Here is a 27,395-nt window from a genome sequence, read left to right as displayed (position 1 = left end):
AACCTAGCAATTCCATTTCTGGGTACATGTCCAAAAGAACTCAGAGGAGGATTGCAAAGAGATACTCATGCCCGTGTTCATTGCAGCATTATTCACAATAGATAAGAGGTAGAAGTAACCCACATCTCCATCAACAGATGAATGTATAAAGAACATGTGGTATATACATATAGTATAATATTATAAGCCTTTAAAAAGAAGGAGATTCTGTCATACACGTCATCATGAAACTTCAGGACATTAAACTAAATAAGCCAGTCACAAAGAGCAAATATTGTATGAGTCGAATTATATTGACATATATAAAGTAGTCAGAAATATGGAAACAGAGTAGAAGGATGTTGCCAAGGGTTGGGAGCAGGAGGGATGGGAAATATAGTGTTTAATGGGTAAAGAGTTTTAGTGTTGCAACATGAAAAAAGTTCTAGAGATCTTTTGTACGACAGTGTTACTTGACACTATAACAAAAAAGAATAAGGAAGATCTCTATATGATTCAGTTCAGTTCAGTCTCTCAGTTGTGTCCAACTCTTTGTGACCCCATGGACTGCAGCACACCAGGCTTCCCTGTCCATCTCCAACTCCTGGAGCTTGTTCAAACTCATGTTCATCAAGTAGATGATACCATCCAACCGTCTCATCTGCTGTACCCTTCTCCTCCCGCCTTCAATCTTTCCCAGCATCAAGGTCTTTTCCAATGAGACAGTTCTTTGCATCAGATGGCTAAAGTATTAGAGTTTCAGCTTCAACATCAGTCCTTCCAGTGAATATTCATGGCTGATTTCCTTTAGGATGGATTGGTTTGATCTCCTTGCAGTCCAGGAGACTCTCGAGTCTTCTCCAATACCACAGTTCAAAAGCATCAATTCTTCAGTGCTCATCTTTCTTTATAGTCCAATTCTCACATCCATACACGACTACTGGAAAAACCATAGCTTTGACTAGATGAACCTTTGTTGGTAAAGTAATGTCTGCTTTTTAATACGCTGTCTAGGTTTGTCTTAACTTTGCTTCCAAGGAGCAAGCGTCTTTTAATATCATGGCTGCAGTCACAATCTGCAGTGATTTTAGAACCCAAAGATATAAAGTCTCTCACTGTTTCCCCCATAGTTTCCCCATCTATTTGCCATGAAGTGATTGGACTGAAAGTCATGATCTTAGTTTTCTGAATGCTGAGTTTTAAGGCAACTTTTTCAGTCTCCTCTTTCACTTTCAATCAAGAGGCTCTTTAGTTCTTCTTTGCTTTCTGCCATAAGGGTCATGTCATCTGCGTTATCTGAGGTTATTAATATTTCTCCTGATAATTTTGATTCCAGCTTGTGTTTCATCCAGCCTGGCATTTTGCATGATGTACTCTGCATATAAGTTAAATAATCAGGGTGACAATATACAGCCTTGACATATTCCTTTCCTATTTGGAACCAGTCTGTTGTTCCATGTCCAGTTTTAACTGTTGCTTCTTGACCTGCATACAGATTTCTCAGGAGGCAGGTCAGATGGTCTGGTATTCCCATTTCTTTAAGAATTTTCCACAGTTTGTTGTGATCCACGCAGTCAAAGGCTTTGGCGTAGTCAATAAAATAGAAGTAGTTGTTTTTCTGGAATTCTCTTGCTTTTTCAATGATCCAGTGAATGTTGGCAATTTAATCTCTGGTTCCTCTGCCTTTTCTAAATCCAGCTTGAACATCTGGAAGTTCACAGTTCACATATTGTTGAAGTCTGGCTTGAAGAATTTTGAGCATTACATTGGTAGCCTGTGAGATGAGTGCAGTTTGCGGTAGTTTGAGCATTCTTTGGCATTGCCTTTCTTTGGGATTAGAATGAAAACTGACCTTTCCAGTCCTGTGGCCACTGCTGAGTTTTCCAAATGTGCTGGCATATTGAGTGCAGCACTTTCATAGCATCATCTTTTAGGATTTCAAATAGATCAACAGGAATTCCATCACCACCACTAGCTTTGGTAATGAGGCATTGTTTTCAAGCTATACTGTTAAGAAAACAAAATAGCATTTGATATGTAGCACCTGATATATAAGAGTACAGCATAAGACAGGTTAAATGTAGCACTTTATCTTTTCCATAAGGAAAGATGCATATATAATCTGCATGTTCACAGAACAAATTGAAAACGAATATAAGAAATATAGTTACCTCTAGACTGAGGAAGGGATTAGAAATGAGGCTTATATGTTTAATATACTTTTGACTTTGGAATCATAGACATTTTTAGCCTTTAAAAAAGTAAATTTTAAAAGGTTGAAAGTACGTTGAGTTTTTTTAACTCTTAATTTATACCTACCAAAAGAAAAAATATTACTCCCTTTTGATTATACATTTTCAATGTTCATTGTTAATTTACGTGTAATTACTTTGAAATTCTCCACCACTAGGTATGGCCTGCACTTAAGTTGCTCTGTTCTCTCGCTTAATTTATCCTTTGAAAACATGATTTCTACTCCTACCTCAGCAGCTAAATATTTTAAAGTAGTCAGCCTCCAGTGTAGCAGTGTAGCAATTAGAAATCTACTTTGAGATATTTAATATACTCCCACGGTGATATTTTAGGTGTAATTTGGATAAGCAAATAAAGGTACTTTTTCCTTTGCTTTTCATTTCCTATGTTAGATTTGCTTCCCACAGACATCTGACTTTGAAAGTTATCATTGAGTATGGGCACAGAACAGAAAGTAGGTGTCAGGGTTTGCTTCTGTTCAGCTTTTGACTGTACCAGTCACCTCTCAGATGGCAGAAGACTTTCATATTTTTATTACCATTCATCTTTTCCTGAGCTTAAATTTCTTTTTATGATCCAGGCCTTCAATACACTTTGAAGGCCAGCTTCTCCAAAAGTCAGAGCTCTCCTTTAGGTAGAGGTGCCTTGGGAGCACTAACAGAGCCACCTTGATGACTTAATTAGAAGTCTTACCGAGCAGTTGAGAGTGTTTACTTCTGAGCATAGCTGCCTGGGTTCAAATCCTGTTTCGACCTTTTGTCTGTGTGACCTTGGGCAAGTCACTTAACCTCAGTTTTTAATCTTGAAAGTGGAAATGACAGTTAACGTTTACCTCATAACTTGTTATATGTGGACTAAGTTAAGATACATTAAGTCTAGACCAGCCCTGCCACTTGGCAGGCATTGTGTAAGTGTTAACTGCTTAACCTGGAAGTAGCTAGACACAGTTTAGCTCAGATTACTAATAGCCTTATTGAACCTAGGTATTGATCAACACCCTGGTCCCATTCCTTTTAAGATTTTTCTCACTGATCTTAAGGCCTTTTTGTTTTGAGTTAAAACTTGCAATTGCTGAAGCCATTTAATAATAAGTCGGTTTTGATAGTATTAATATATAAATATTTCTTGCCGTCTCATCTGGTTTTTGAAATAAAGTCCTGTCTCTTCACCATTTTTTAAATGGCAGATTTCCTTAAAGAGCTTCATCTCCTGCCTTTGTCCATGTTAGCGTAGCCACCGCTTTCAATGGGTCACAGAGGGAGTAGAGAGGTGCCTCCAGTTCTCATTAGCTTTTAGATGCAAATGTTACCATATTTAATACGAATAATAAGATTTATTCCAGTCTTCTCTCAAAACTGTATCTTGTGGTGTTTTTTGCCCTCTTACTTCTATTCCATTGTCTCTCCCCATTTCCTGCCCTCTTGAGAGGATATTAGCATGAGTTCTCATTCATTTTTCATATTTATTTGCACCTTTGTGCTTCATGGATACATATGTTATCACTTTTATTTTCTGTTTATATTGTTGGTGTGATTTTAGTTTTTTATTCATGAGAATATTCTTTTTCAAGAGAATGAAAAGCCTTTATTAAGATAACAAGTTGCATGTTAAGAGTTGGGAATGCGGATTGATCCTGCCTAAGTATAATTAATTCTTTGTCACCTATACTTGAATAGAGGATAAGATACTTCTGCTTCTATTTATTAGAGATTCTTTTGGGAGGATGATTCTTTTAAGGGCCTTTTTACTGCTTTGTTATTTAGCTGTTATTGTGAAGTGTTGAAAGTCATATCAAACAAGGGCTGTTTGACATTTTAATAATCTTCCACTAGTGTTTGAAATTTTGCAATAGACTGTACATTCAGCAGACGTGTGTCCAGCACTTACTATGTTCCATGCACTGTGCATGGCACTGGGAATAAAAAGAACACAACCTGGTCTCTGACCCCAGAGCACTCAGTCTTCATGAGACACTGCAGTGTCGAGAAGAAAGCTTTAGTGTTGGAGTTATTACCTCCAGTTCTGCTGCTTACCAATATGTAGCAAAGAGCGAGTTGTCTTAATCTCTCTGAGATGGTTTTTTCTTCTATAAAATGAAGGACTTGGTCTAAATAAGCTCTTATGATCTTGTGTGTATCTCTTATTCCAACATTTTCTTAACGTTACTTAAATTGTTATGAGGATCCAATTGGAAACAAATTCATTTTCTTAAAGCTACTTAAATTGTGAGGATCAAATTGGAAAAAAATTTATTAAAGTACTTAAAGTACTTTATTAATAGTACTTAAAGAAACTATTAAGTTTTGTTTAAACAAAGACATTATTATCTGCTAATTTGACATTATTTACAAATGCTTTTGGTCCAGAGACCAGATAGATGCATTAAGTGTTATAACTAAGTTCAAGAACTTTAGAGAAAAGAGTAACTTTTTCATGATGTTGGCTCCAAGTTCTAGGGGTATTTTAGGATATCATACTGTCTCTCTTATTGAGTAAAATAGGTACTCTGTAAATATGCACTGATTTAAACAATAGATTTCAGAAGCTCAGTATAATTATAAGGTAAATCACAATGCCTGTGGTTTTAGGTTTTCTGTTCTGTATTAGGCTTATGAAATTCTGGGTTTATAGATAATTGTTTTTTACAGTGGAATAATTGTGTTTGTGCAAATATGACTGTATATTTATAGCTTATCAACAAGATCACCATGCCTAAATGTAGAATACATTGCTTTTCAGGGCCAGTTTTCTTTGGCTTCTTTTGTCCACTAAACATTTTGAGTATATGACATATGCTAGAAAATACTTCAAATTTATAGGCTCTTTTATAAATGAGCCTATATGTTTATGTTTGTGGGTTATAAAAACCACTGATAATATGCAGGAAGACTTAGTCCATTAGCCAGTTCAAAAAAGTTGAATCAGTAATTATGTTTTAATTATTATTAATAGGTATTTGTTCTCAGATTTAAGTGATGGTTTCAACTCTCTAGAATTCTTTATTGTTAAGGATTATGATTATTGCTAGTCTGATTGTTCTTCAAGTTTTCATAATGTATATCCTTTTCTTTGATTTATTTATAATTATTGCTAGACAATTTTATTTACTGTTGAAATGGTGAGACTTTCACTAAATGCTTTTGAAGTAAAATTTTCATTTGCAGAGTTACTGGCAATAAAGAGTAATAGCTAACTGTTGCTTATTTAATCTGCTCTCATGTAAACTTTCATATTAATTGTAAATTTCTGATTATATGACTGTAAATTTGACTTAGCTTTTGAGGAATAAAAATATTAGCATGTTTTACTGGTAAACTCATGTACCTAATGAGTCATTCTTTTTATATATGCTAGGAAAATGGTATTTCATTGTTAAAGCTGGAATTGAGTTAGTCAACCAGAAGTGAACCTCTAATTGTTTCCAAATGCTTACTTTTTGGGTTTGGATGCAGCTCTAAGTCTTAGCTCAGTCAGGAATTTGCTAAGTTTGTCTTTTTCCCCATATCCTTTCATTATGGCTAGATAGATCCATGCTAAAATCTGTTTTATGATTCCCTATTACAGTAGTTAATCAGAAAAATATGGGCACAAACTCCTGAGCTAAACACAATTTTAAAAAACAAAAATAGAGTTTCTGCAGGTTTCTTTTACATTTTTATAACCTTTGAGATTATTATAGAAATTGACTTTGATTTTAAATTGCTTATCACCACACTTGATTTAGCAAGTACTTTTTTCTCCCCACCCCAGTTTCATGACCTAGTTATAGCTCCTACAGCTGAAATTCTTAACAATATTTTAATATTATTATTGGAGAAAATTAGCCTGATGTTTCCATGTGCTTTGGTGAAATGCTTGCTGCTCTTGAATGTAAACATTTTATTAAAATTCTACCTAAGTAGACCACCATTTGAAATTTTATAGTGTAGCAAAGTCAGTAAAAACCTCATTGGTACACTCTCTATATATTATTATCTTATATCAGTTATAGCTTTCATTTAATTATTTTAAAATAGATGCTGGCTTCTAATATTAATTTTATTAAAGTGTTTGCATTATGGTTTTTGAATTGTGTTAAAATGGGGGATCTCTAAATTCTGTTAATTCTAATACTGTGTTATCTGTGATCATGGATCTTCACCGGTTCTAGAATCCTCAAACTAAGGGCCACATGTGAAAGTAAATTTTAGGAGAAAAAGAGAAGTACTAGTTGTTGTTCACTGTTGTTGTTTTTACAGAGAGAGTAGCAGACTTTGAGAGGCAACACCATGGATTATACACGTACACATTTGAACAAAGATTTGGATAAATTTGTAGATGGTTGTTCTTGGTGACTTATTCAATTCAGTTCAGTCACTCAATCATGTCCAACTCTTTGCGACCCCGTGGACTGCAGCACGCCAGGCCTCCCTGTCCATCACCAACTCCCAGAGTTTACTCAAACTCATGTCCATTGAGCTGGTGATGCCATCCAAACATCTCATCCTCTGTCGTCCCCTTCTTCTCCTGCCTTCAATCTTTCCCAGCATCAGGGTCTTTTCCAACGAGTCAGTTCTTCACATCAGGTAGCTAAAGTATTGGAGTTTCAGCTTCAACATCAGTCCTTCCATTGAATACTCAGGACTGATCTCTTTTAGGATGGACTGGTTGGATCTCCTTGCAGTCCAAGGGACTCTCAAGAGTCTTCTCCAACAGTTCAGTTCAGTTCAGTCGCTCAGTTGTGTCTGACTCTTTCCGACCCCATGAATTGCAGCACACCAGGCCTCCCTGTCCATCACCAACTCCCGGAGTTCACCCAAACTCATGTCCATTGAGTCGGTGATGCCATCCAGCTATCTCATCCTCTGTCGTCCCCTTCTCCTCCTCCCCCCAATCCCTCCCAGCATCAGAGGCTTTTCCAGTGAGTCAGCTCTTCGCATGAGGTGGCCAAAGTATTGGAGTTTCAGCTTTAGCATCAGTCCTTCCAAAGAACACCCGGGACTGATCTCCTTTAGGATGGACTGGTTGGATCTCCTTGCAGTCCAAGGGACTCTCAAGAGTCTTCTCCAACATCACAGTTCAAAAGCATCAATTCTTCGGCACTCAGCTTTCTTCACAGTCCAACTCTCACATCCATACATGACCACTGGAAAAACCATATCCTTGACTAGACGGACCTTTGTTGGCAAAGTAATGTCTCTGCTTTTGAATATGCTATCTAGGTTAGTCATGACTTTCCTTCCAAGGAGTAAGTGTCTTTTAATTTCATGGCTGCAGTCACCATCTGCAGTGATTTTGGAGCCCCAGAAAATCAAGTCTGTCACTGTTTCATGTATTTGGTGACTTATTAGGAGACTGTATTAAAGAAATGTCTTTGCTGTTTTAAAACTGATTTCCTTAAGGATTAATCTAGATTGGACTTAACTCTCTTGTATTAATTGTGCTTTAGCTCTTTTGGGGGAAAGTCTTAAACTAGCCTTAGGTATACTAAGACAAAGATTTTAAAAGTTTTTTGCAAGATTATATTTTATAACTATTGCTTAAGTAATATCACTGCTCATATTGCATGCCTTTTATTACAGTAAAATCCATGTTCTCTTCTCTTCCTTTCTTCCTCACATTGTTATAAAGGGTATAGTTTTTTAATTAATTTTTGGCTGCACCTGGTCTCTGTTGCCTTTTTGCAGGCTCTCTCTAGTTGTGGCAGGCTTTCATTATAGTGGCTTCTCTCGCTGTGGAGCACAGGCTCGAGGTGCATGGGCTTCAGTAGTTGTGGCACACGGGCTCAGTCGTTGTGGCGCATGGGCTTAGTTGCTCTGAAGCATGTGGAATCTTCCTGGATCAGGGGTCAAACCCTTGTTCCCTGCATTGGCAGGCAGATCCTTATCCACTGCACCACCAGGGAAGTCGGAAAGATGTAGTTTTTATTTTTAAAGGTATGTTTAAGAGTAAGTTATCAACATACTAATTAAAAAACCATTTGCCAGAAGTTCCTGGGAAGTGAAAACGGATACAGGCTTTTAATCTACAGTTGTTTTTTATTCATGTGTGTCTTTTTCCAAATGGTGAGTCAATCCAACAAATGTTTGTTTTGTAGTTTCCATTGATCTCTACAGGCTTTTTCAATACTGTTGAGTTCCTTTGAAGTAAGGCATTGTGAATTATTTATCTTTTTATTTCTGGTGCCTAGCACATGCCTGGCACATGGTAAAGAAGCAGTAAATGTTTGTAGACTTGAACTGTTCAAAATTGATTTTGTAGTCAGAAGACCTGTTATTATTCTAGCTGTCCCATTCACTAGCTTTAACCTTAAGCAAGTTACTTTGGTACACTAGGTCTCCATTTCCACAACTCTAGAGTAAGATTCCATCTGATTCTAGAAGATCTGATGCCAAGCAAAGCATGTAGTACTTATTGTTTATTTGTATTGATTGCATAATAAAATCTATTTGCAGACTTACCTAATTAGTAATGGATGAGATTGGTTTGCAAAGTATACCTCAGTTGATGATACCGGCATGTTGTTGCTTTTTAGTATACAAAGGCAACTTATATTTCATTTCCAAATATATTCTCTCTCTAGTATTCCTTGTACTTTGACCATTTTTTTTCTTACTGAATGAAAATAAAGATGGAAGAAATTACCAAGAAATTTAATCTATTCCTTTATTTTATAGATGAGAAAACTGATGTTTTGGAAGGTTATACTACTTGTCTAAACCTGTTTAATGGCAGAGTTAGAACCTAGGTTGTATGATTTACACTTGAGTGATTTTTTTCCACATCAGGTATCTCCAGGCATTATTAGCAGTTTCTTGAGATAAGGATTGAAGAAGAAGTTATCAAAATAGCTAAAGTTAGTGGGCATGTGAAAAAAATACTTTTTTCCTATTCTCAAACAGTTGTTCTGGGGGAACTACTTTTGTACCTCATCTCCTGAGAAGTACAATAAGGAAAGTAGGAAAACAAAAATTGTTTAAGTTAGATATATAAAAGCATTTAGTTATGGATCCTTTCTTTTTCCTGAGAAATGAGGATGGAGAGAGGAAAGAAGAATGTCATAATTGAATTATGCCTTGTTATTCTACTATGATGGTTTTTTTTGCCTTTTTGGTATATCCAGGGAACCTTCACCTTTTTAATAACAGCACAGTGAATAGAAACAGACATTACTGTTCAGGTTGAATGAAAGGATAACCACTGTTCTTTCACTGTCAAGATCCTTAACCCCAATTCTAGTTGTTATCCACCCATTTAACCTCCAGCCTTACTATAGATATCACAAATTTTTTGTAAGAGCACAGAGAAGAACTTCATAGAGTTTGGAGGACAGTTTGGGATCAGGGAATATCCCCTGCAAGGGGTGACACTGAGATTTTAAAGAAGGACTAGAAGCCAGATTAAAGGACAGTTTAGGGACGTTTAGAGAGGTTACAGCATGAGACAAAGCGTGAAAGGAAGAAACAGCCGAAAGTGAAGTACAGTGTGTTTACGTTTTAGAGAGCGTAAAATGTGAAGCAAGAATGATAGGAAGTGAAGCTAGAGTTTACATCTAATTCCCCAGGCAGTTCAGTTCAGTCGCTCAGTCGTGTCTGACTCTTTGCAACCCCAAGGACTGCAACACACCAGTCAGTAGGGAGCTGCTAATGGATTTTCCTTTTTTTTGAGGGAAATATAGAGTCAGATTCTGATTTTAGTTAGATTAGTCTAATAGCTTTATACAGAATGGTTCTATTAGTTGTCGATGGTAAGATAACAACTTACACAAAAAGAGCATAGCTAAAATGACACACATTATTATCTTTGCCTTGGTTCAGGAACTTGAGCATGGCTAACTGGGCTCCCTGGCTCAGGCTCCCTCACACGGTGAAGTCAAGGTGTCAGCCAGGGCTGTAGTCATTCTAATGCTCGTCTCGGGGAGAATCTACTTCCAGTCTCACTGAGTATTGAGTTTCTTTGGGGCTCTTGGACTGAGGGTCTCGTTTCCTCTCCAGAAGCATCTCTTAGTTCCCGTTGCCTTGGGCCTCTGCCTAGGGCAGCTCACAGTGTGGCAGCTTTGAACAAGCAAGAGAGCAAGAGAGGAGGGTGGAAAAGATAGAAGCCAGAGTCTTTTACCTTAGAAGCATCACTTTTGCCATACTTGATGCATTAGGAGCAAGTCACTGGATCAAGGGGAGGGGATGACACAAGAGCACACACACTAGGGAGGCAGGGGTCTCTGGGATCCATCTTTGAAGCCGCCTGTCACAGTGGACTTAAGAAAATAAGACTAGAGGCAAAGGGACCACTTAGGAGGCTATTTGATAATCCAGGTGAAATGATACGGAGATTATTGCAGACGTATGTAATAGAATGAAGGAGGGGGATGGAGGCAAGAAATGCTTAGCAGGTTAAGTCATGAGAACTTGGTGATTTAGAGCATAAAGGTTTTAAGGGAAAAGAAGCAATTAAAGGTGGCATCTAATTGTTCTTGGCTAGCAAATCACTATCTGACTGAAGAATATTTTCACTTGAATGTGTCTTCAACTCCTGTCCATGTTGTGCTTTTATATGCATTACTGCTATTCTCTCCAAACTTTTTAGATTTTTAAACTTGCCCTTGGTGTTGCTTCCCTGGACTCCAGTTTCTCAATATCTCAATATCTCTCAGTGTCTGTTTAATTTTCCTATTTGTCTCTGTTCCTACTTCTACCCTCCTAACCCAGCTACTTATCTCTGTACACAAAGTGTGGAAACAATTTCTTAATTTCTTCTCTGAGGCCTTTCCTTTCTTTAATCTAGATTCTAAAACATCTAATTGCTACATACATTTATCTTTCATTTAACCAACAAGTATTGTGGGCCCACTTTGTGACCAGCACTTTACTGGGCCTCCTTGGGAATATAACAGCAAGACAAGCATTGTCCCTATTCCTCTGATCATTAATATCCTCTCTTTCTTTTCTGTCTGTCAAAAATAACACTAATCTTTTAAGTTATCCACTTCACCTTCTACCTTCCTTAAAAGGTGTGTGTTTTGTTTTGTTTTCTCTTTATCTCCTATAGCTATGGGGTTTCTGGGGTTTCCCAAGTGGTTCAGTTGTAAAGAGTCCACCTGCCAATGCAGGAGACACGAGTTTGATCCCTGGGTCGGGAAGATCCCCTGGAGTAGGAAATGGCTACTCACTCCAGTATTCTTGCCTAAAGAATTCCATGGACAGAGGAGCCTGGCGGGCCACAGTCCATGGAGTTGCAAAGAGTTGGGCAACATTGAGCATGCACACAACCTTTAGCTATAATCAGGAGGGGTTTTACTCTAGAAACATTGAGATTCTATAAGTTTAAAACAAAGCACTGGCTTCAGCTATTAAATGTAATGAAGCTATTCCTGACCTTGCCTTTCAATCAGCATCAAGCATTAGAGCAGTGACTGTCTTCTCACTCCAGTAACTTACTGGACTCCCCCTGGAGGGCTTTCTAAAAATATTTATACTTCACCTTTTCCTCATAGATTCTCATTCAGTATGTTAGGAATGAAAAGAAACCACACTCTTAAGGTAAATTTGATGTGTTGCTAGTTTAGAAAACTGTTGCAGTAGAGTCACCCTCACCATTAACTGTTTTGTGTGCATTTAACCATCTAAATAGAGCTTCCCTGGTGGCTCAGAGGTTAAAGCGTCTACCTACAATGTGGGAGACCTGGGTTCGATCCATGGGTTGGGAAGATCCCTTGGAGAAGGAAATGGCAACCCACTCCAGTATTCTTGCCTAGAGAATCCCATGGACGGAGGAGCCTGGTGGGCTACAGTCCTTGGGGTTGCAAAGAGTCAGACACGACTGAGCGACTTCACTTTCACTTTCAACCATCTAAATAGCCTAAAGCTTTAATTTCCAAATACCAGTTACAGACTAATTACATCAATTCATACGGTCTTTTGGGCCCTATCACTAAAGGTGCTGATTCTTCACTAGATCTGTGGTGATATCCAGGCTTCTGTTTTTTTTAATAATCAAAGAAGATTGATACATAATCAGATTGGGAAACCATTGGATGAATGAAACTAATATACTGTGTTAATTTTGTTTTTGTATTTTCCTTAACAGAACTGTTCAGATAAATGCATGTAGATGTTTGATAAATGTTAAGGACCAGTCAGCCATGATATGCTTTATAGATTATCTTGGAAGAGTCTAGCCCTTTGAAGTCATATTTTAAATGGCAGTTGAATGACTGCTTGTGTTTAGATTTTTAGATGCTCTAGTACTATTCAGTAGTATAATATTAGTATTATACTAATATTTCATACACTGAAGTATTTCATTTAACTCTTTTTTCATACACTGATATATTTCATTTAACTCTTCTACTTTTACCTTAAATAATAACTTTTTTGTCCCATGAAAAATTTGGAACAGTGACTGGATTTTTTTTCCTCATGTTATTCTGATAAATCTTTGTTATATTCTACTGTCAGGAGGTATATTATTACTTTCTTGCAGGATAGGATGGTCAGAATGTGGCTCTAATAAGTTTGTTGTCTTCCTTTTCTACAGTGTTATTCCTCTCTTAAGAGAGTCTGTTGGAATATTAATGCAAAGAACTCCTCCGCTTTTGGAAAATACTTTACCTCAGTGCTATCAGAGGGTAAGTTTCAGTGCTTCCAAACCATTGGGTTTTAATTGTTTCCAAATTGTTGGGGGTTTCAACTTTTATAAATATGGGTAGCATGTGTGTATAATTTTATATTTCTTACAAGATTAAAAGCTGACCATGAATGCCACTTAAACCAGAATAAAATCATTGGAAAATATTGAGCTTCACTAAAGAAATGTGGTAGAAATTGTCCTCATCTAGTCTAGAAATCCAGCAGCTCTTTTAAAATATAAATATGAATAGCAGATGGTATAAGCATTTCTTCAACATGTATTTTGTGAACCCCCCATCTTTTATGCCATGTATTCTTCTAAGGTCCTAGGGGTGTAATGGTAAACAAGATAGACAGGGTCTATCCAAGTATTTATGGTCTGGCAGGGAAACACAGGCACTAAACAAGAAATAAATAAGGAAATATCAGTGATGATTACTATAATAGAAGTGAAACAAAGTGAGGTGGTAGACATGGATGGCGACATCAAATTTATTGAGAATGTCATATTCAAGGAAGCTGAAATCTTGTTGATTAGAAGGAGCCAGACATATGAAAATCTTGGAGAAGAGTGTTTCAAGCAAAGGAAAATGCTAATGCAAAAAGTTCTATGGCTGGAACTAATTTAGTGTATTTGAAAAACAGTGAGGAAAAGCCACTGTGGCTGAAGCATAATAGATAGAGGGAAGAGTGGCTGGAAAGGCTGGAGAGAATGACAGGGGACAGATGATACAGAAGTGTTGGTCTACTAAGAGGTTTAGATTTAATTCTGATTTTGTGGGAAGCATTAGAAAGCTTTTATGCAGGGAGAGTGTCACAGAACTTAAATTTTAAAAGCTTATTCTGCTTGCTATTAGAGAATAAATGCTAGGAAGAATGAAATCAAAGAAAACCAATTAAGAAGCTATTATCATTTAACTTGAAAAGTTATGGCTTGGACTACAGTGGTAGCAATGACAGTGGAGCTAAGTAGATATTTTGGATAAGTTTTTAGAGATAGATTATATTAGCAGTGGGGAGAAAAAGTGTTGAATTGCAACTAGCCTGGACCCTAATACTATTTGTTGAGGTTGATACAGGTGTGAGGGTGGAAAATCCTCCCATATCAAGAGTTCTATTCTGGATATGTTAAGACTGAAATGCCTACTATACTTCTAAGTGAAATGTCACTGAAGTGCTTGGATGGGCAAATCTGGAATTTTAAGGACTGATTAGAACTAGGAGTTTTGATTCATCAACATATAAATAGCCTTTAAAACATTAGGATTGTATGAGATTACCATGGAAGGGTTCAGCTCTATTCTTTAGCTAAAGTTTCAACTCCAGATTTAGAGCATAGATAGAAAGGAAGCTGGAAAACCCAGAAGTTGAAGAAGGAGGAAGTAATCAACTGTGCCAGATGTTTCTGTGAGGCAATTCTAATAGAAACAAAGAAGTGACCGTTGATTGGCATCATGAACAGCATTAATGGTTTTGATAAAAACATTTTCAGTAGATTTGGTGAAAGCTTGATATAGTAGATTAGGGTGGAAATGAATGGGGGAAGTAGAGATAGTGGTTACAGTCATTTCTTTTAAGAAGTGTTGTTAAAGGGAGTAGAAAAATGAGCTGAAAGCTTGGCTATGGATATAGTAAGAAGGGGAAGAGAATTAGTTAAAACAGCATCCCATAGAACATTACCCAGTAATGGAGATGTTCAATAATTACCTTGTCCAGTATGGAAGTCACGAGGAATCTGTGGCTGTTGAGCATTTGAAGCTTAATAATTTTGAGCTAGTGCAACTAGTTTTTAGATTTCATTACATTTTCATGTATTTAGTCACATGTGTCGAGTGACTTCTGTATTGCACAGTTCAGTTTGGGAGCATGTGTGTTGCTAATGGGAACATGCCAACTGAGAGGAAGAAATTGATGATATGGTAGTGAAGCAAATTAATTTAATGAAGGAATCAAGTTCTTGAGAAGATGAGAAGGGATAGGATCCAAAGCATTAGGGAGGAATTAATTGTAGCTAGGAGCCAGAGGTACTGTATCCCACAAGGCAAGGCAGAGAATGCTGAAATAGATGAGGGTTGACTGGTAGATTTGGAGGGTCAGAAGAGCTTTTCTGTATGCCTCTATTTTTTCTCTGACTTACAGGGCAGTGTAATCATACAGAGAAATGAGAAGACCAGAGGCAAAAAGAGAAGGTGTAGAATAGTTCTTTTTGAAATAGGGAAAGTGAAATGCTGCCCATTTGACTTTTGTGGTTTTATGATTTTAAGGGAGGACCAGTCAGCATAATTGTGGAAGAGAAAGGGGCAATTTAGTGAATGCCTACTCTAAGCTGGCCCCTATACTAAGTGATGTACATATATTGTTTCTGTTCTTCAAATTAACCATGAAGGCTAAGTTTCCTATTCCTTTCCCTAGGAAAATTGAGTAAAATTGAGGCTCAGAAGATTTAAATAACTCAAAGGTCACAGATGGTAGCGGCTGAATCAGGATTCTAATCCATGTAATTCTGGCTTTAGAAGCTCCTGCTCTTTTTGTTACACCACACTGTCAGAACAAGAAGAGCAACATAGACTTTCATCTGTAACTACACTTTTGCACATTTTTAATTTGAGGAAAGTTAATGCCAATTTCTATAAGAGTCATTTCTTAACTTATGCTTTAGAATAACTTGCAAGAATGTACTTGTGCTGCTATTTCTATGGAGGTAGAAGAAATCTCTTCAGTCAACGTGTTGTTTCACTAGCATTGGTGTTTCACTACACCATTCGTGGGAGAAGGCAATGGCACCCCACTCCAGTCCTCTTGCCTAGAAAATCCCATGGACAGAGGAGAGCCTGGTAGGCTGCAGTCCATGGGGTCTCGAAGAGTCGGACACGACTGAGCAACTTCACTTTCACCTTCATGCATTGGAGAAGGAAATGGCAACCCACTCCAGTGTTCTTGCCTGGAGAATCCCAGGGACGGGGGAGCCTGGTGGGCTGCTGTCTATGGGGTCACACAGAGTCGGACACGACTGAAGCGACTTAGCAGCAGCAGCAGCAGCACACCATTTGTGAGGATGCTCTTTAGAAAAATGTAGAGGATATCAACTTCACACTGCTCTGTCATTGGAGTCCTGAAAGAGGAAGAGAAAGTCCACCAGTAAAAGCAGTTTTGTTTTTTTTTAACGGGCACAGTGGGTATTGTCTCAGTTTCCCACCGGGAGTCTTGGAGCTCATAGAAGGTAATCCTATATGCATCAGATTCTGATAAAAATAAATATTTTGATAAAAAGTTCAACCTTTTCTTAGTTAACATCCCAAATAGATTACTTAAGAATCAGAGAGTCTCAGAATTTGAAAAGATCTTATTATTCACTTGATCTCCTCTGCAACATTTAGTTGGTCATCCAGCTTCTTGACCATTTCCAGGAACCAGTGGTTAATCTCTTCACAGAGTAACCTCTTTCTCTTTTAAGTTGATCTAATTGTTATAAAGATCTTTTTACATTGAGCCTCTTTTAACTTCTGAGTTCTGATCTTAGTTCATCTCTTCCAGATCTATTATTTACAGAGATATTGAACAATAGCAGTAGTTTGGGCATCTTTGTAAGGATTTTCCTGATCTTCAGTGGAATATATCTAATGTTTTTTTCCTTAAGTGTTTTCTATGCATTTTTGGTAGATAGCTTTTAGTAAGTTAAGGAAGTGTCCTTCTAAGCATAAATAGGGGTTGAATTTTATTAAGTAATTGCAATTCTTTTATTAAAATGATTGTGTGATTTTTCTCCTTTGCTTCATTAATTAAAGAATAACGGTAATAGAATTTCTGATGTTTATTGTTTCCCTCTTGGGATAAACCTAACTTAGTCATGATACATTATTTTTTTAATATACTGTTGGATTTAGCTTACTTAATTCATAAGAGAATTCAGCTTATATGTTACTGTCTTTATCTGGTTGGGGATCAAGATTATTTTTACTTATATGAGGTAGTGCCTCTTTTTTATTTTCTGGCAAAACTAAGTGGTTACTTAAAAGTTTTTCCTCTGGGACTTGGCAGGGCTGAGGGGGCTTTATGAAAGAGAACTTTTATTACCTGTTCAGTTTTTAATGGTCCATTCATATTTTCTGGGGTTTTTTTCTTATATTACGGGATTTTCTGTATTTTCTGAAATGATTTCCCAAAATTTATTCATTTTTGTCTAGTTTCTTAAAATTGTGTTTTTTGTTGTTTTTCTGGTTTTATTATTTATTTTTTTTTCCAGGTTTAGTGAGGTAAAATTGATGAATTAAAATTATATATATTTAAAGTGTACAATTTGATGTTTTGATATACATGTACATTGTGAAATGACCACCACAAAAATAGGGAACACTTCACAAATTGCATGTCATTCTTGGACGAGGGCCAAGTTCATCTTCTCTGTGTCATTCTAATTTTAGTATATGTGCTGCCAAAACAAACACCAAAATTGAGTGTTTATTCATTTTATATACATGCATATACTGTTTACTGAGCACGCCAAGCTTAGATGCTTATAATTTTAGGTGTTCAGGATACAAACATAAAACTCAAAAATAAATCCCTGCTCTTATGGAGCTTGAGTTCTGTCAGAGTAGACAGGCAATAAACAATATAAATAACATGAGTAATGTGGCGTGTGTCATTAGCTGCTGAAAAGTAAAACAAAGCAGAGAAATGTAAAAATGAAAATGTTGTTTTAGCTAGGATAACAGTAGAAAGGCTTCCTGAGACCTTGGCGTTTGAGTAAAGGCCCACATAAAGTAGACCAGTCATTATTGTGGAAGGAAGGACACTCCAAGCAGAGGGAATAGCAAATACCCCGAGACAGGAGTGTTTCAGATTCTTCAAAGAGTGGTGAGAATGCTGCTATAGCAGGGGAAGAGGAAGCAAGGAGGGGAGGAGGAGGAGGAGATGACGTAAGTGTGGTAAATAACAAGCGGCCACATCACATGGGTCCATGTGAGTTATTGTGGAAGCATTGGTTTTGGTTCAGAGTAAGATGGGACTCTACTGAGGATTTTGAGCAGAATGAAAGCATCTGACTTAAAGCAACAGAATCTCACTTGGGCTCCTACTTTGAGACTAGATGAAGAGGTAGATGCAAGGCTAGCAATAGGGAGACCGCTTAATCAAACTAGAGTGGCTTTAACTGGACTGATAGCATTAGAGATGGTGAGAAGGATTAGGATTCTGCTCAGTTGTAATATATTGTATACACATATGTTGATACATTCATATAGTATTCCCTTTTATGGTTTTTTAAATCAGTTATTGGTAGTTTTCTTTTTCATTTTGTACTTTGTTTAATTACATATTTATTTTTATTTTTTTAACTCCATCAGAGTTTGTCTTGTCACTGGTTCTCAACCTCAGGGCGAGGAACACTTAAGGAGCCATTGGAAAGACTTAGAGCCATCCCTCCAGTTTTTGGTTGTCACATGAGTTGGGGAAGGGTATATGTTGGCATTTAGTTTCCTGGGTCCTGGGAGTGCAAAGATCCTGTAGTTTCTGACAGTTGTACACAATGAAGACTCATCCTGTCTAAAATATGTCCCCACTGTGTATAAAACACTGACTCTCTAGCTCACTGATTTTTTTCAAAGAAGTAGTGTTTTGACATTGAGAATTCCATCATTTCCACATTTCTGCTTCCCATCCTTTATTTCTTTCCTTTTTATTTCTTAAGTTGACTTTGTTGTTCTTTTCCTAATTTCTTAGCTCATTTGTAATTATGTTTATCCTCTGATTGATGTATGGTTGACTCTTGAACAACACAGGTTTGAACTGCACGATCTACTTACACATGAAATTTTTTTTCTTTTTTTTCAGTAGTAAATACCACAGTACTACATGATCCATGGTTGGTTGCATCCTCAGATTTTTGACTGAGAGGCAGGCTGGTGTCCCTTCCCCTGCACTGTTCTCCCGTCAGCTGTATTTGAAAATGTAAATTTCCCCTAGGCACTCTCTCACCTATGCCCTACAAATTTTGGTAGGTGTTCATTTATATTTCCTTACTATGTGTCATAGTACCAGCACATAGTAAGTATTCAATAGGTATTTGTTAATCAGTTCAAACCCACCCCACCAGCCCACGTTTTTCTTTAGAGGGTAGAATCCATGTTTACTGATGTGTAATGATTTAAGTTGCATCCACTTATATTTGATTTCATGTTAATATCTGCTCTTCATATTTTAGGTGCAGCAGTTGCAAGGAGTTTACAGTTTACAAGAACAGCATTTCTGGACCTTATGTTCTGATGTTTATGTTGGGACCTTGAAATTAGTAGTAGCGCCTGATGCTGATGCCAGGTGGATTTTAAGCCAAACACATAACATTTTTACTCAGGTATGATATTTTTACTAACCTCTTTTAAGGGTCTAAGAATTTATTGTATCTACTAGTTTTAAAAATATTTACTATTTAACATATTAAATATATATATATATATATTCTACACTGTGAGGTACATATAAAAGATTTTTTCAATCACAGAGTTAAATTTGGGAGATCCTTGCTTTAGTGAATACTCTTAATGAAGATAGTCCTGTTTATTCATCATTGAGCTGATTTGAGGTCCTTTATGAAAAAATAGATTCTCCCTTACTGTATACTCCTTATAAGACATGTTAAATGCTGTTTGAAGCTAGGAATTCTAAGATAGTATTTGGAATAAGAATAATGCCTGGTCAGTCGCTTTAACTTAAAGCAAACTCTCTTAACATTTTTGTCAATAGCAAAGCCACTGCTCCTTCTTTGTGATTTAATAACTTAAGATGCTCTTGAGTTTTTCTTAATTCTTTATATGGAATCATGAATTAGTTAGTTCATGGCTGCAACCAAATTATATGAGGTAATGTTTATGCCATCATGAGTTGACATAGTGACCGATAAACTAAAAGTGATTATTAGGTTATTCTGAACGTACTGGGAAAATAAGCACATCATGTCAAGAGTATCTGAGGAGAGAGAGACCACAGATTTTTTTTTTTTGGAGGGGGGTCTGGTTTGCTGGAAATATTTGTCAGAAAATGTAGATGTTGACACTGCTGCCAGATTTATCTAACATAAATCTAATGTGGAAACTGATTCCATGCCATAAAAGTCTGTGCTTAAAAACTGACCCAAGCCTCCTGATGTGATGCAGTGGGAAGTATACATGACCTGTGTGGTACTCTTGCCAGAAACGGTTAATGTAAATCCAGTCACTAGTAAACAACCAGACAAACCCAGCTTGTGGCCTGTCACCCTGGATTCTTAAAAGGTGTCATGAAAGGAATAAAAGGAATTATAGGGGCTTTTTCTAAATTAGAGGAGACTTCACAATTAAAGTGAAGACTTTAAAGTGGAGAAGGAAATGGCAATCCACTCCAGCACTCTTGCCTGGAAAATCCCATGGATGGAGGAGCCTGATAGGCTACAGTCCATGGGGTCGCAAAGAGTCGGACACGGCTGAGTGACTTCACTTTCACTCACTTTCACAATTAAATGCAGTGTGTGGTGCCTGATTGGACCTTAAACTGGGGAGAAACATCACAAAAGAAACTGCTGGGTAATCAGGAAATTGAAATATAGATACATAATAGTTCACATAATTGTGTAGGTGTTAAACTTCTTGGGTATGATATAGTATTGTGGCTATAGAAGAATACTCATGTTCTTAGGAGATACATGCCGAAAGCTTTAGTGGCAGAGCATCAGGATGTCTAACTTTCCAGTGCTTCAGCAAAAGTGAAAAGGATTACAAATAAATACACATACAGAAAAAAAAGCAAATATGGCAAAATGTTAGTGATTGTTTTATATAAGTGATGGGTAGATAGGTATTTGTTGTGCTATTCTTTTGTCTTAAGTCTTTTCAAAATAAAAAGTTAAAAAATAAAATTTCGGTGGCTCCTCATTACCACCAGGATAAAGCCTAAACTTTCTAGCATGACCCAATTAACTTTTCAGCTTCTCTACTGCTATTATTCACTGCCATGTACTTCATACTCCAGCCTCACTAGACTATCTACTTATCTGTATGAGACAAAAATCCTACTCTAATGTAAAGGTCCAATTCAATTGTTACTTTCTCTCTAAAGCCTTAAAGACCCTTCTAAGCCTCATATACAAATGAGAAATAGAGAGAGGGACAGATGGACAGTTTAAATTCAGGACCTTAGCTTAAATTAAGTGATCTCTCTTGTCTAATAAAAGAGAGATGTATGGTTATGTGCCTTTGGAATAATTAATGAAATGGTCTTATAACGAAGGCAACAGCAAGACTTACCTACTGCAAAACAATACACTGGTACCATTTATTTACCCTAGACTTTGAAGAACCAAGTCTTTTCTTAGCAGATGCGGTAAGAAATCTATACTATTATGAGTTTCATAATGCACCTTCACAGTAAGTCAGAATCCTTCTCACACTTCCTCCCTTTTTCAGAGGCAAAAAGGAGAGCGTGGCTAGCCTTCAGTAGCCTTCAACAACCTTGCTTTCCACTGCCATTTCTAGATCATGATTCTTTCCTTCAGTCTATCAATCTTCTCCTAGTTGTACCATGACCTTCCACCCTCACAGCATGGCCGTCTGTCCAGCTCTAGAATGCCTCATGCTGTCCTAAAACTTTGGCACTTAAGTCACAGTTCTCCCTCTGAGAAAGGAGTGTGATTTACAGGTTTAGAGATGCACAAGCAGTGGTGTCTATGCTAAGAACTGCTGAAGTTGTAATTGAAGTATGTGGAGGGAGGTTCTTCTGGTAACTGTAGAAATCTTGGCTTTGAAAATGGCTGAAATTGAAAGTTTACTCAGCTGCTGCTTTGGTTTTGGAAGCTGTATTTGGGTTTTGAAAATTTTCAGCTCTAAAACATATTTAAGTCTTTTTATCAGCTAAGGTCAAACCAGCTTGATTTCATTCCTTGCAAAGACCAGAGACTGTCTTAGGCTTTCAGTGAAAATGGTTCAACACATTTTTCCCAGTGGGGAGAGTGAAGTCACCCTACTCATAACTTTCATTACACACATTTAATAATTGTAAGTTGATGTGTGATAGTTATTTTGGTTTTGAAATATGTGAAATTGAAGGGTTTTTTTTTTTAAATTATTTTCCTTTTCTGCTTATGCCCTCATCACACATATTCATTATGCTATGAGTATATCCTAGGGCTTGCAGTAACATTTTCAATTCGTGAATTGAAATTTAAGTTTTTTTACATTTTTAAAATATTTAAACTATATCTTAATCATAGATTTTACTTACCAAAAGTAATAAAACTCAGATTGCTTCATTTTTTAGAAAAAAATAACACTAATGCTTTAAGTAGTTTTCTTGTAGAAAGACTTTAAATACTGGTGGCCTTAGTTCCAAAAGACCAAAAGAAGAATTTTCTCAATACCTGGTGCTTCTATGATATTTTAAAATATTTTTCTTAGAGCTGATCTTAAATTGATTAAAAAAATTTTTTTTAAGTTGTTCTTGTTAAAATTTGTATGGAGATAACTTTGAGGTTAACATTAAATTTGAGAACTGTAGCTTTTTGTTTTGTTTATAAATCTGTAAGCTTTGTGACTCTTTTTGGAACTGTACATTAAGCATGTCTTTTTATTCTCATTTTCCATAGTTATAATTTAATCATGAATGGTTAAGGCAGCTGGGTTGCTGTCACGAATGTAGAATAACACAAGTGAACTGGTAGAAGTCTCTTATATTTCTTTGGGATTATTAGTTAAGTGATAATCCAGTTTTAAACTACAAGATTTTTGTTGACATTGAAGAAGTCCATTCTCCTCATTGCATGCACTAACTTTTTAAAAATGATGTATTTTTAAGGAATTGATGAACTAGAAAACATTATTTACATTTAGTATCTGAACAGGATGTGGACGTGGGAACTGGATGAGGAAGGCAGTTATCATTTTATGTTTCTCGTTTTGAACTGGCTGACATCATCGGTTAATTTTTTAGACACACTTTTGTTTAGAAATAAAGTTAGAAGAAAAATCTAGAATATGCTTGGGCTCATAACCCTCCTCAGCTCCACAAAGCAGAAAAGACAGTTTAACTTAATGCATGTTATTTACTCTTCAACAGAACCTGTATCTTGATATTTTCCATTTTTTCTTCTCTTCTGGCCTGTTTCTGCCTGTTAAGTCCTAACTCCTCAGCTTCCTGCTTCAGCCTTCTATGCTCTAGTCTCTAGGCTCAAAAGAGAAGTTCACACTGATACCCAGAAGGAAGCTGAAGAGCCTCTTCACTAGCCCAGTTGAGAGGTCCCCAAGATTCAGAACCTCCCACCTCCACCACTCTCCTGCATGCATAATCCCTTCAGTGTTTCTGACAGCAGACATCACCCCACCTTGTTGTGTCTCCTGGGAGGTGAGAGTAGAAAGGAGGAAAAAGCTATCCAGCCTTCCAGGTGGTGAGCTGTTTTTTCCACCCTTTCCTGTTTGTGGGGGGCTGTTAATCTTTTGTAAGTATTGGTTGTTTTTCATTAATCCACAGGGTTTAAGTGCTCATTTGTTGATGGTGGTAGAAATAACAACAGCATCAGCAGCGAGCCTTATTGAGAGCCCCCCACATGCCAAGCACTGCGATGGGTGCCTAATGTGTTAGTCTATCCTTATAAGACAGGTGGGGTATTAGCCCCAGTTTATAGAAAAAGGAGCCCAGACCCACTTGATTCTTCATGACTTGTAATTTCATCATATTCAGTCACTATTTCATGAATTCTGAGATGATTTTGTTTTCACATGAAAGACTAAGGCAGTTTTTAAAAAATTCATTTTTATGGGGTAAAGATTAATATAATACATTCAGTCAAAAACTAAAGTAGAAAGTTTCTGTAGTTTTTGAGAATTGGTAGAGAAATACAAACACTCAGTAATTTTCTATAGCCATATTCTTGTTTATTTTTCTAAATTTTTATTGCTGATTTATTTTCCTTGCCACAGCAATGAATATTTATGGCAAATATTCTAAGTCTATGACATAATGTTAACAGTTATTTTCTTAGAAGCATAGGTGTTAAAAATAACTGTCTTTCCTATTTTAAAAAGTTTTAACTGATTTTTTTTATGGTTTGTACCTGATTCTCAGGATATAAGATACAAGTATTCTATGGTTTTCACTTTTTTGAAGGACAACCCTCAGCAGGCCTCTGAGTGCTAATGTCATCCCTGTAGTAGAATATTTAAGGGAACCAAGCACCATTTTGATCTCCTGGAGTATTTGTCATGAGAATAAACGGTATAGGAAACCTAGTTTGTGTTCAGAAAGTAGGTGACATACTATAAGGAGTCTTTGAAAATTTCGCTTTTTCTCTCTACTTTGAAGGAAATTGAGAAAGGAAAATGGGAACCTGGGAGACAGAGCTGTGCCCATCCAGCCAGATGGATGAAACACATCACTTTTCCTGTTAGACAGAGCTTTTGTATGAAACAGTGACCAGCTTGAGTAATTAACTCATGATTATGCAAAGATCAATTTACCTAGCCTCTTTGTTTTTCTCCTTTTTTTTTTTATTGCCTTGGGCTACCTCATTTCTTATTACCGTCTTCACTGTATTTGGGCCAGGATTTAGGAAAGTGGCAGAAATAATAATGGGAGACCAACTTATTTTGTCCATTTAACTTTCATTAACAAGTTTGTTGAAAAGAAATTAAGCCAGTTTATTTGGGCAATAAAGAGTTAGATACGACTTGACCACTGAACAACAACTTGAGGTTAGATATACAAGAAATTTGCAAAAGGGTTTCCTAAGTACAGTTATTTTGGGGCCCATCTGGGTTGAGTAAATCAAATATAATCAATCATAAGTTTTTTATAGCATGTAAAATCTTTCTCATATATTCACACATGATCCTTACAATAGTGCCTGTTACGTAACAAGGGTTATTAAATGTCAAATACTGGGTGAATACACAACAGTTTTGTGAGATAGGTAGGATTGATATTTATCCACAATTCTAAAATTAGAAACACTGAGATTCTGTTTCAGTTTTTAGCTTAAAGTCATAAGATACTAAGTTCTATCTTTTTTCTGCCACAGACCTCTTTAAGGAGTACGTGCTATTAAATGCATTTTCAGAGAACTTTAACTTTACCACAGCAAGGATTTTTTTTTTCCTTTTTAATGAGACAAAAAAAAAAGCTAGCATGTTTTCTGTGCTGGAAAGGCACTGGGGTGTTATCGGGCTTTTTATTTCATTTGAGCAGCTCCTGCCTCTTTGGGCATTTATAGTGTTGGGCAGAGCCCTCCAACTTGAATGCTAGAGGGAAAGAAAGCCATGCTAGAAGCAATGCTTTGAGGAGCCCAGAAATTCCTATGAAAAGGTAGCATTATTTTATCCCCCCACTCTGGATTTTCCTTTGTTTTAAATGTTCTAATTTACTTTTCATTCTGTGTTACTGACAGAGTGCTTATTGTAACTGATTGTATGCTTTAATGTTTTTCAAGTTGTTTATTTGAAAGAAGGAAATTTGTACAATTTCACTTCATCCAACAAATGTTTGTTAATCACTTACTGTGTGGTGGGCACTACTTGAGGTCCTGGGAGTCAGCAGTGAAAAAATAGACAATCTTTTTATTTCAGAGAGAGTCTGTTATCAATGGAGAGTGACAATAAACAGTATCACAGCAAAGAAGTTTTATGATATATTAGAAAGTGATAAGTGTTAAAGATAAGAAGAGCAGAGTAGGGAGACCAGAGGTGCTGAAGCATTTACCATTTCTTGCACCAAGCTTTGTATTTTTTTTTCTTTATGGATGGATAGATGTATAGATAGATGATCTCTATCTCATCACCTCATCTGACATACTATATATACTTGATTGTTTATAATCTCCCTCTCCTTCCTAGTTCCCAATAGCTTATAAACTCCATGAGCACAAGGTATTTTATACCTGTTTTGTTGGCTATTGTATTCCCAGGGGACAGAACAGTACCAGGAATCTAAGAGATGCACAAAATGTATTTGTTGGATGAATGAATTGACTGCATTTGATATAGGATGGTCAGGGTAAGCCTTACTGACATATGAGTAGAGATATGACAAGAGAGGGAATATGTCACGTGGCAGGCTTGAGGACCATTGTTCCAGGCAGAAGGGCCAGTTGTGGCTGGAACAGAGTGACCAAAGGGAGAAGAGTACAAAATAAAACAAGAGAGGGAATCAGGGACCAGATCATGGGAGGGCTTTAAAGGCCACTGTAAGGACTCAGACTGAAGGACTAAAGGGAGATTAAACTGTTGTTGGGTTTGAGTGATAGCGACAGGACCATAGCTGCTCTGCTGGAAACAGACCAAAGGAGTGCAAAGGTAAAAGGGTGAAAACCAGATCGTAGGCCGTTACAAAATACAGGTAAGAGACGATAGTGACTCAGGCCAGGGGATAGCAGTGGAGGTGCGGTAAAGTGATCAGACTCTGGATTTGCATTATTTTGGAGGTGAGGCAAACAGGTTTTGCAAATAATGGGTTGGGAGTGAGAGAAAGAAAGGCGTTTGCAACATTGAGGGAGGAATTGAGATGGAGAAGATACTTGATCAACAGGTTTGAGGGGAGGAGATAGTGATCAGCTTAGCTGTGTTTCGGTGTCAAGTAGGTGATAGGTAGGTTTCAGCCTACAAAAAGTGTGAGACTGTAGACGGTACTCAAAGTCTGAATATTGGGTAAGACCATCTAGAAGGAAGTACCAAAAAAGAAGGGATCTGAGGATTGAGTCTTCGGGTATTTGAGTGTTTAGTGTTCAAAGACAGGAGGCAGAACCTGCAAAGGAGACTGAGAAAGACTGATATGTGAGGTAAAGGGCAACCAGTGAGTATTCTGTGGAAGCTAAGAGTGGGAAAAGTGTTTCAGCAGGAGGAACTGATCCCCTGTGTAGACTGGTTACTAAGATGAGGACTGAGAATTGAGCACTGGTCTGAGCTATTTAGGGGAAGTGGTTGGCAGCAAAAGTTTGGTTGAAATGGGTTCAAGAGGGAAGAGAGTAAAGGAATTGTAGACAGCAAATATAGAAAAATTGATACAGAAGAGATGGGGGCAATTTTGAGAGCAGTGTCCTTGAATAGCAAGTTTATATCCAAAATTGAAGGGAGGAGTTGGAGTGTCAAGGAATCAATAACTAATAGATGGTTTTACTTATTTCAGTGTTTACAAATCATTCATCATAGGAAGATTTAGATGGCATTAACTTCTGATTTTAATAGCCAACTTATCAATCACTGTGGTGTTCTCTCTAGGAGAATACAGGTAGATGGGTAACCTCATTTTTCCAAAATTCACTTGGGCAAGGCATGTAATTAATTAGCACAGCTTTCTTTTGTAGAGCTATATGCAGAACCTTTTTGTTTGTTTTTGTAACTTATTAATATACTTGTTTCTAAAATAAAATTATTGGCACTTTATGATAAAAAATGGAGAATTCTTTCCCAAAGACAGAAGAGAAAAATAATTCTTCCCTTTTTCAAAAAGAAAGAAAAAAAATGTTTCCTACTACTTTTCAGAAATATGTAGTCTGTTATAATTTGTTTAATTTTCTCTCTCTCTTTTTTTTTTTTTTTTTTTAACTTT

General features: G+C 36.9%; 1 protein-coding gene and 1 non-coding gene across 3 annotated transcripts in view; one reads left to right on the top strand and one right to left on the bottom strand.

Moving 5' to 3' along the window:
- The window catches only part of SLC30A7 (solute carrier family 30 member 7), a 99,714-nt gene that overhangs the window by 65,798 nt on the left and 6,521 nt on the right, over nucleotides 1–27,395 (top strand). Inside the window, exons 9-11 of one of the 2 annotated variants that reach the window (XM_070786022.1) lie at nucleotides 12,745–12,835; nucleotides 19,039–19,188; nucleotides 22,977–27,393. In XM_070786022.1, the coding sequence (XP_070642123.1) occupies nucleotides 12,745–12,835; nucleotides 19,039–19,188; nucleotides 22,977–22,982 (247 nt within the window). In that variant the 3' untranslated portion in view covers nucleotides 22,983–27,393. Of the gene's footprint in view, nucleotides 1–12,744; nucleotides 12,836–19,038; nucleotides 19,189–22,976; nucleotides 27,394–27,395 lie in introns of those variants that run through there. The other variant, XM_019956971.2, reaches the window with a different exon arrangement.
- Nucleotides 17,176–17,281, bottom strand: LOC139182356 (U6 spliceosomal RNA). The gene has a single exon (XR_011566027.1). It is a non-coding gene; the product is annotated as a U6 spliceosomal RNA (small nuclear RNA).

The sequence above is a fragment of the Bos indicus genome, chromosome 3, assembly GCF_029378745.1.
Source record: "Bos indicus isolate NIAB-ARS_2022 breed Sahiwal x Tharparkar chromosome 3, NIAB-ARS_B.indTharparkar_mat_pri_1.0, whole genome shotgun sequence".
NCBI classification, from domain to species: Eukaryota; Metazoa; Chordata; class Mammalia; order Artiodactyla; family Bovidae; genus Bos; species Bos indicus.
This window is presented reverse-complemented; position numbering and strand designations above follow the sequence as displayed.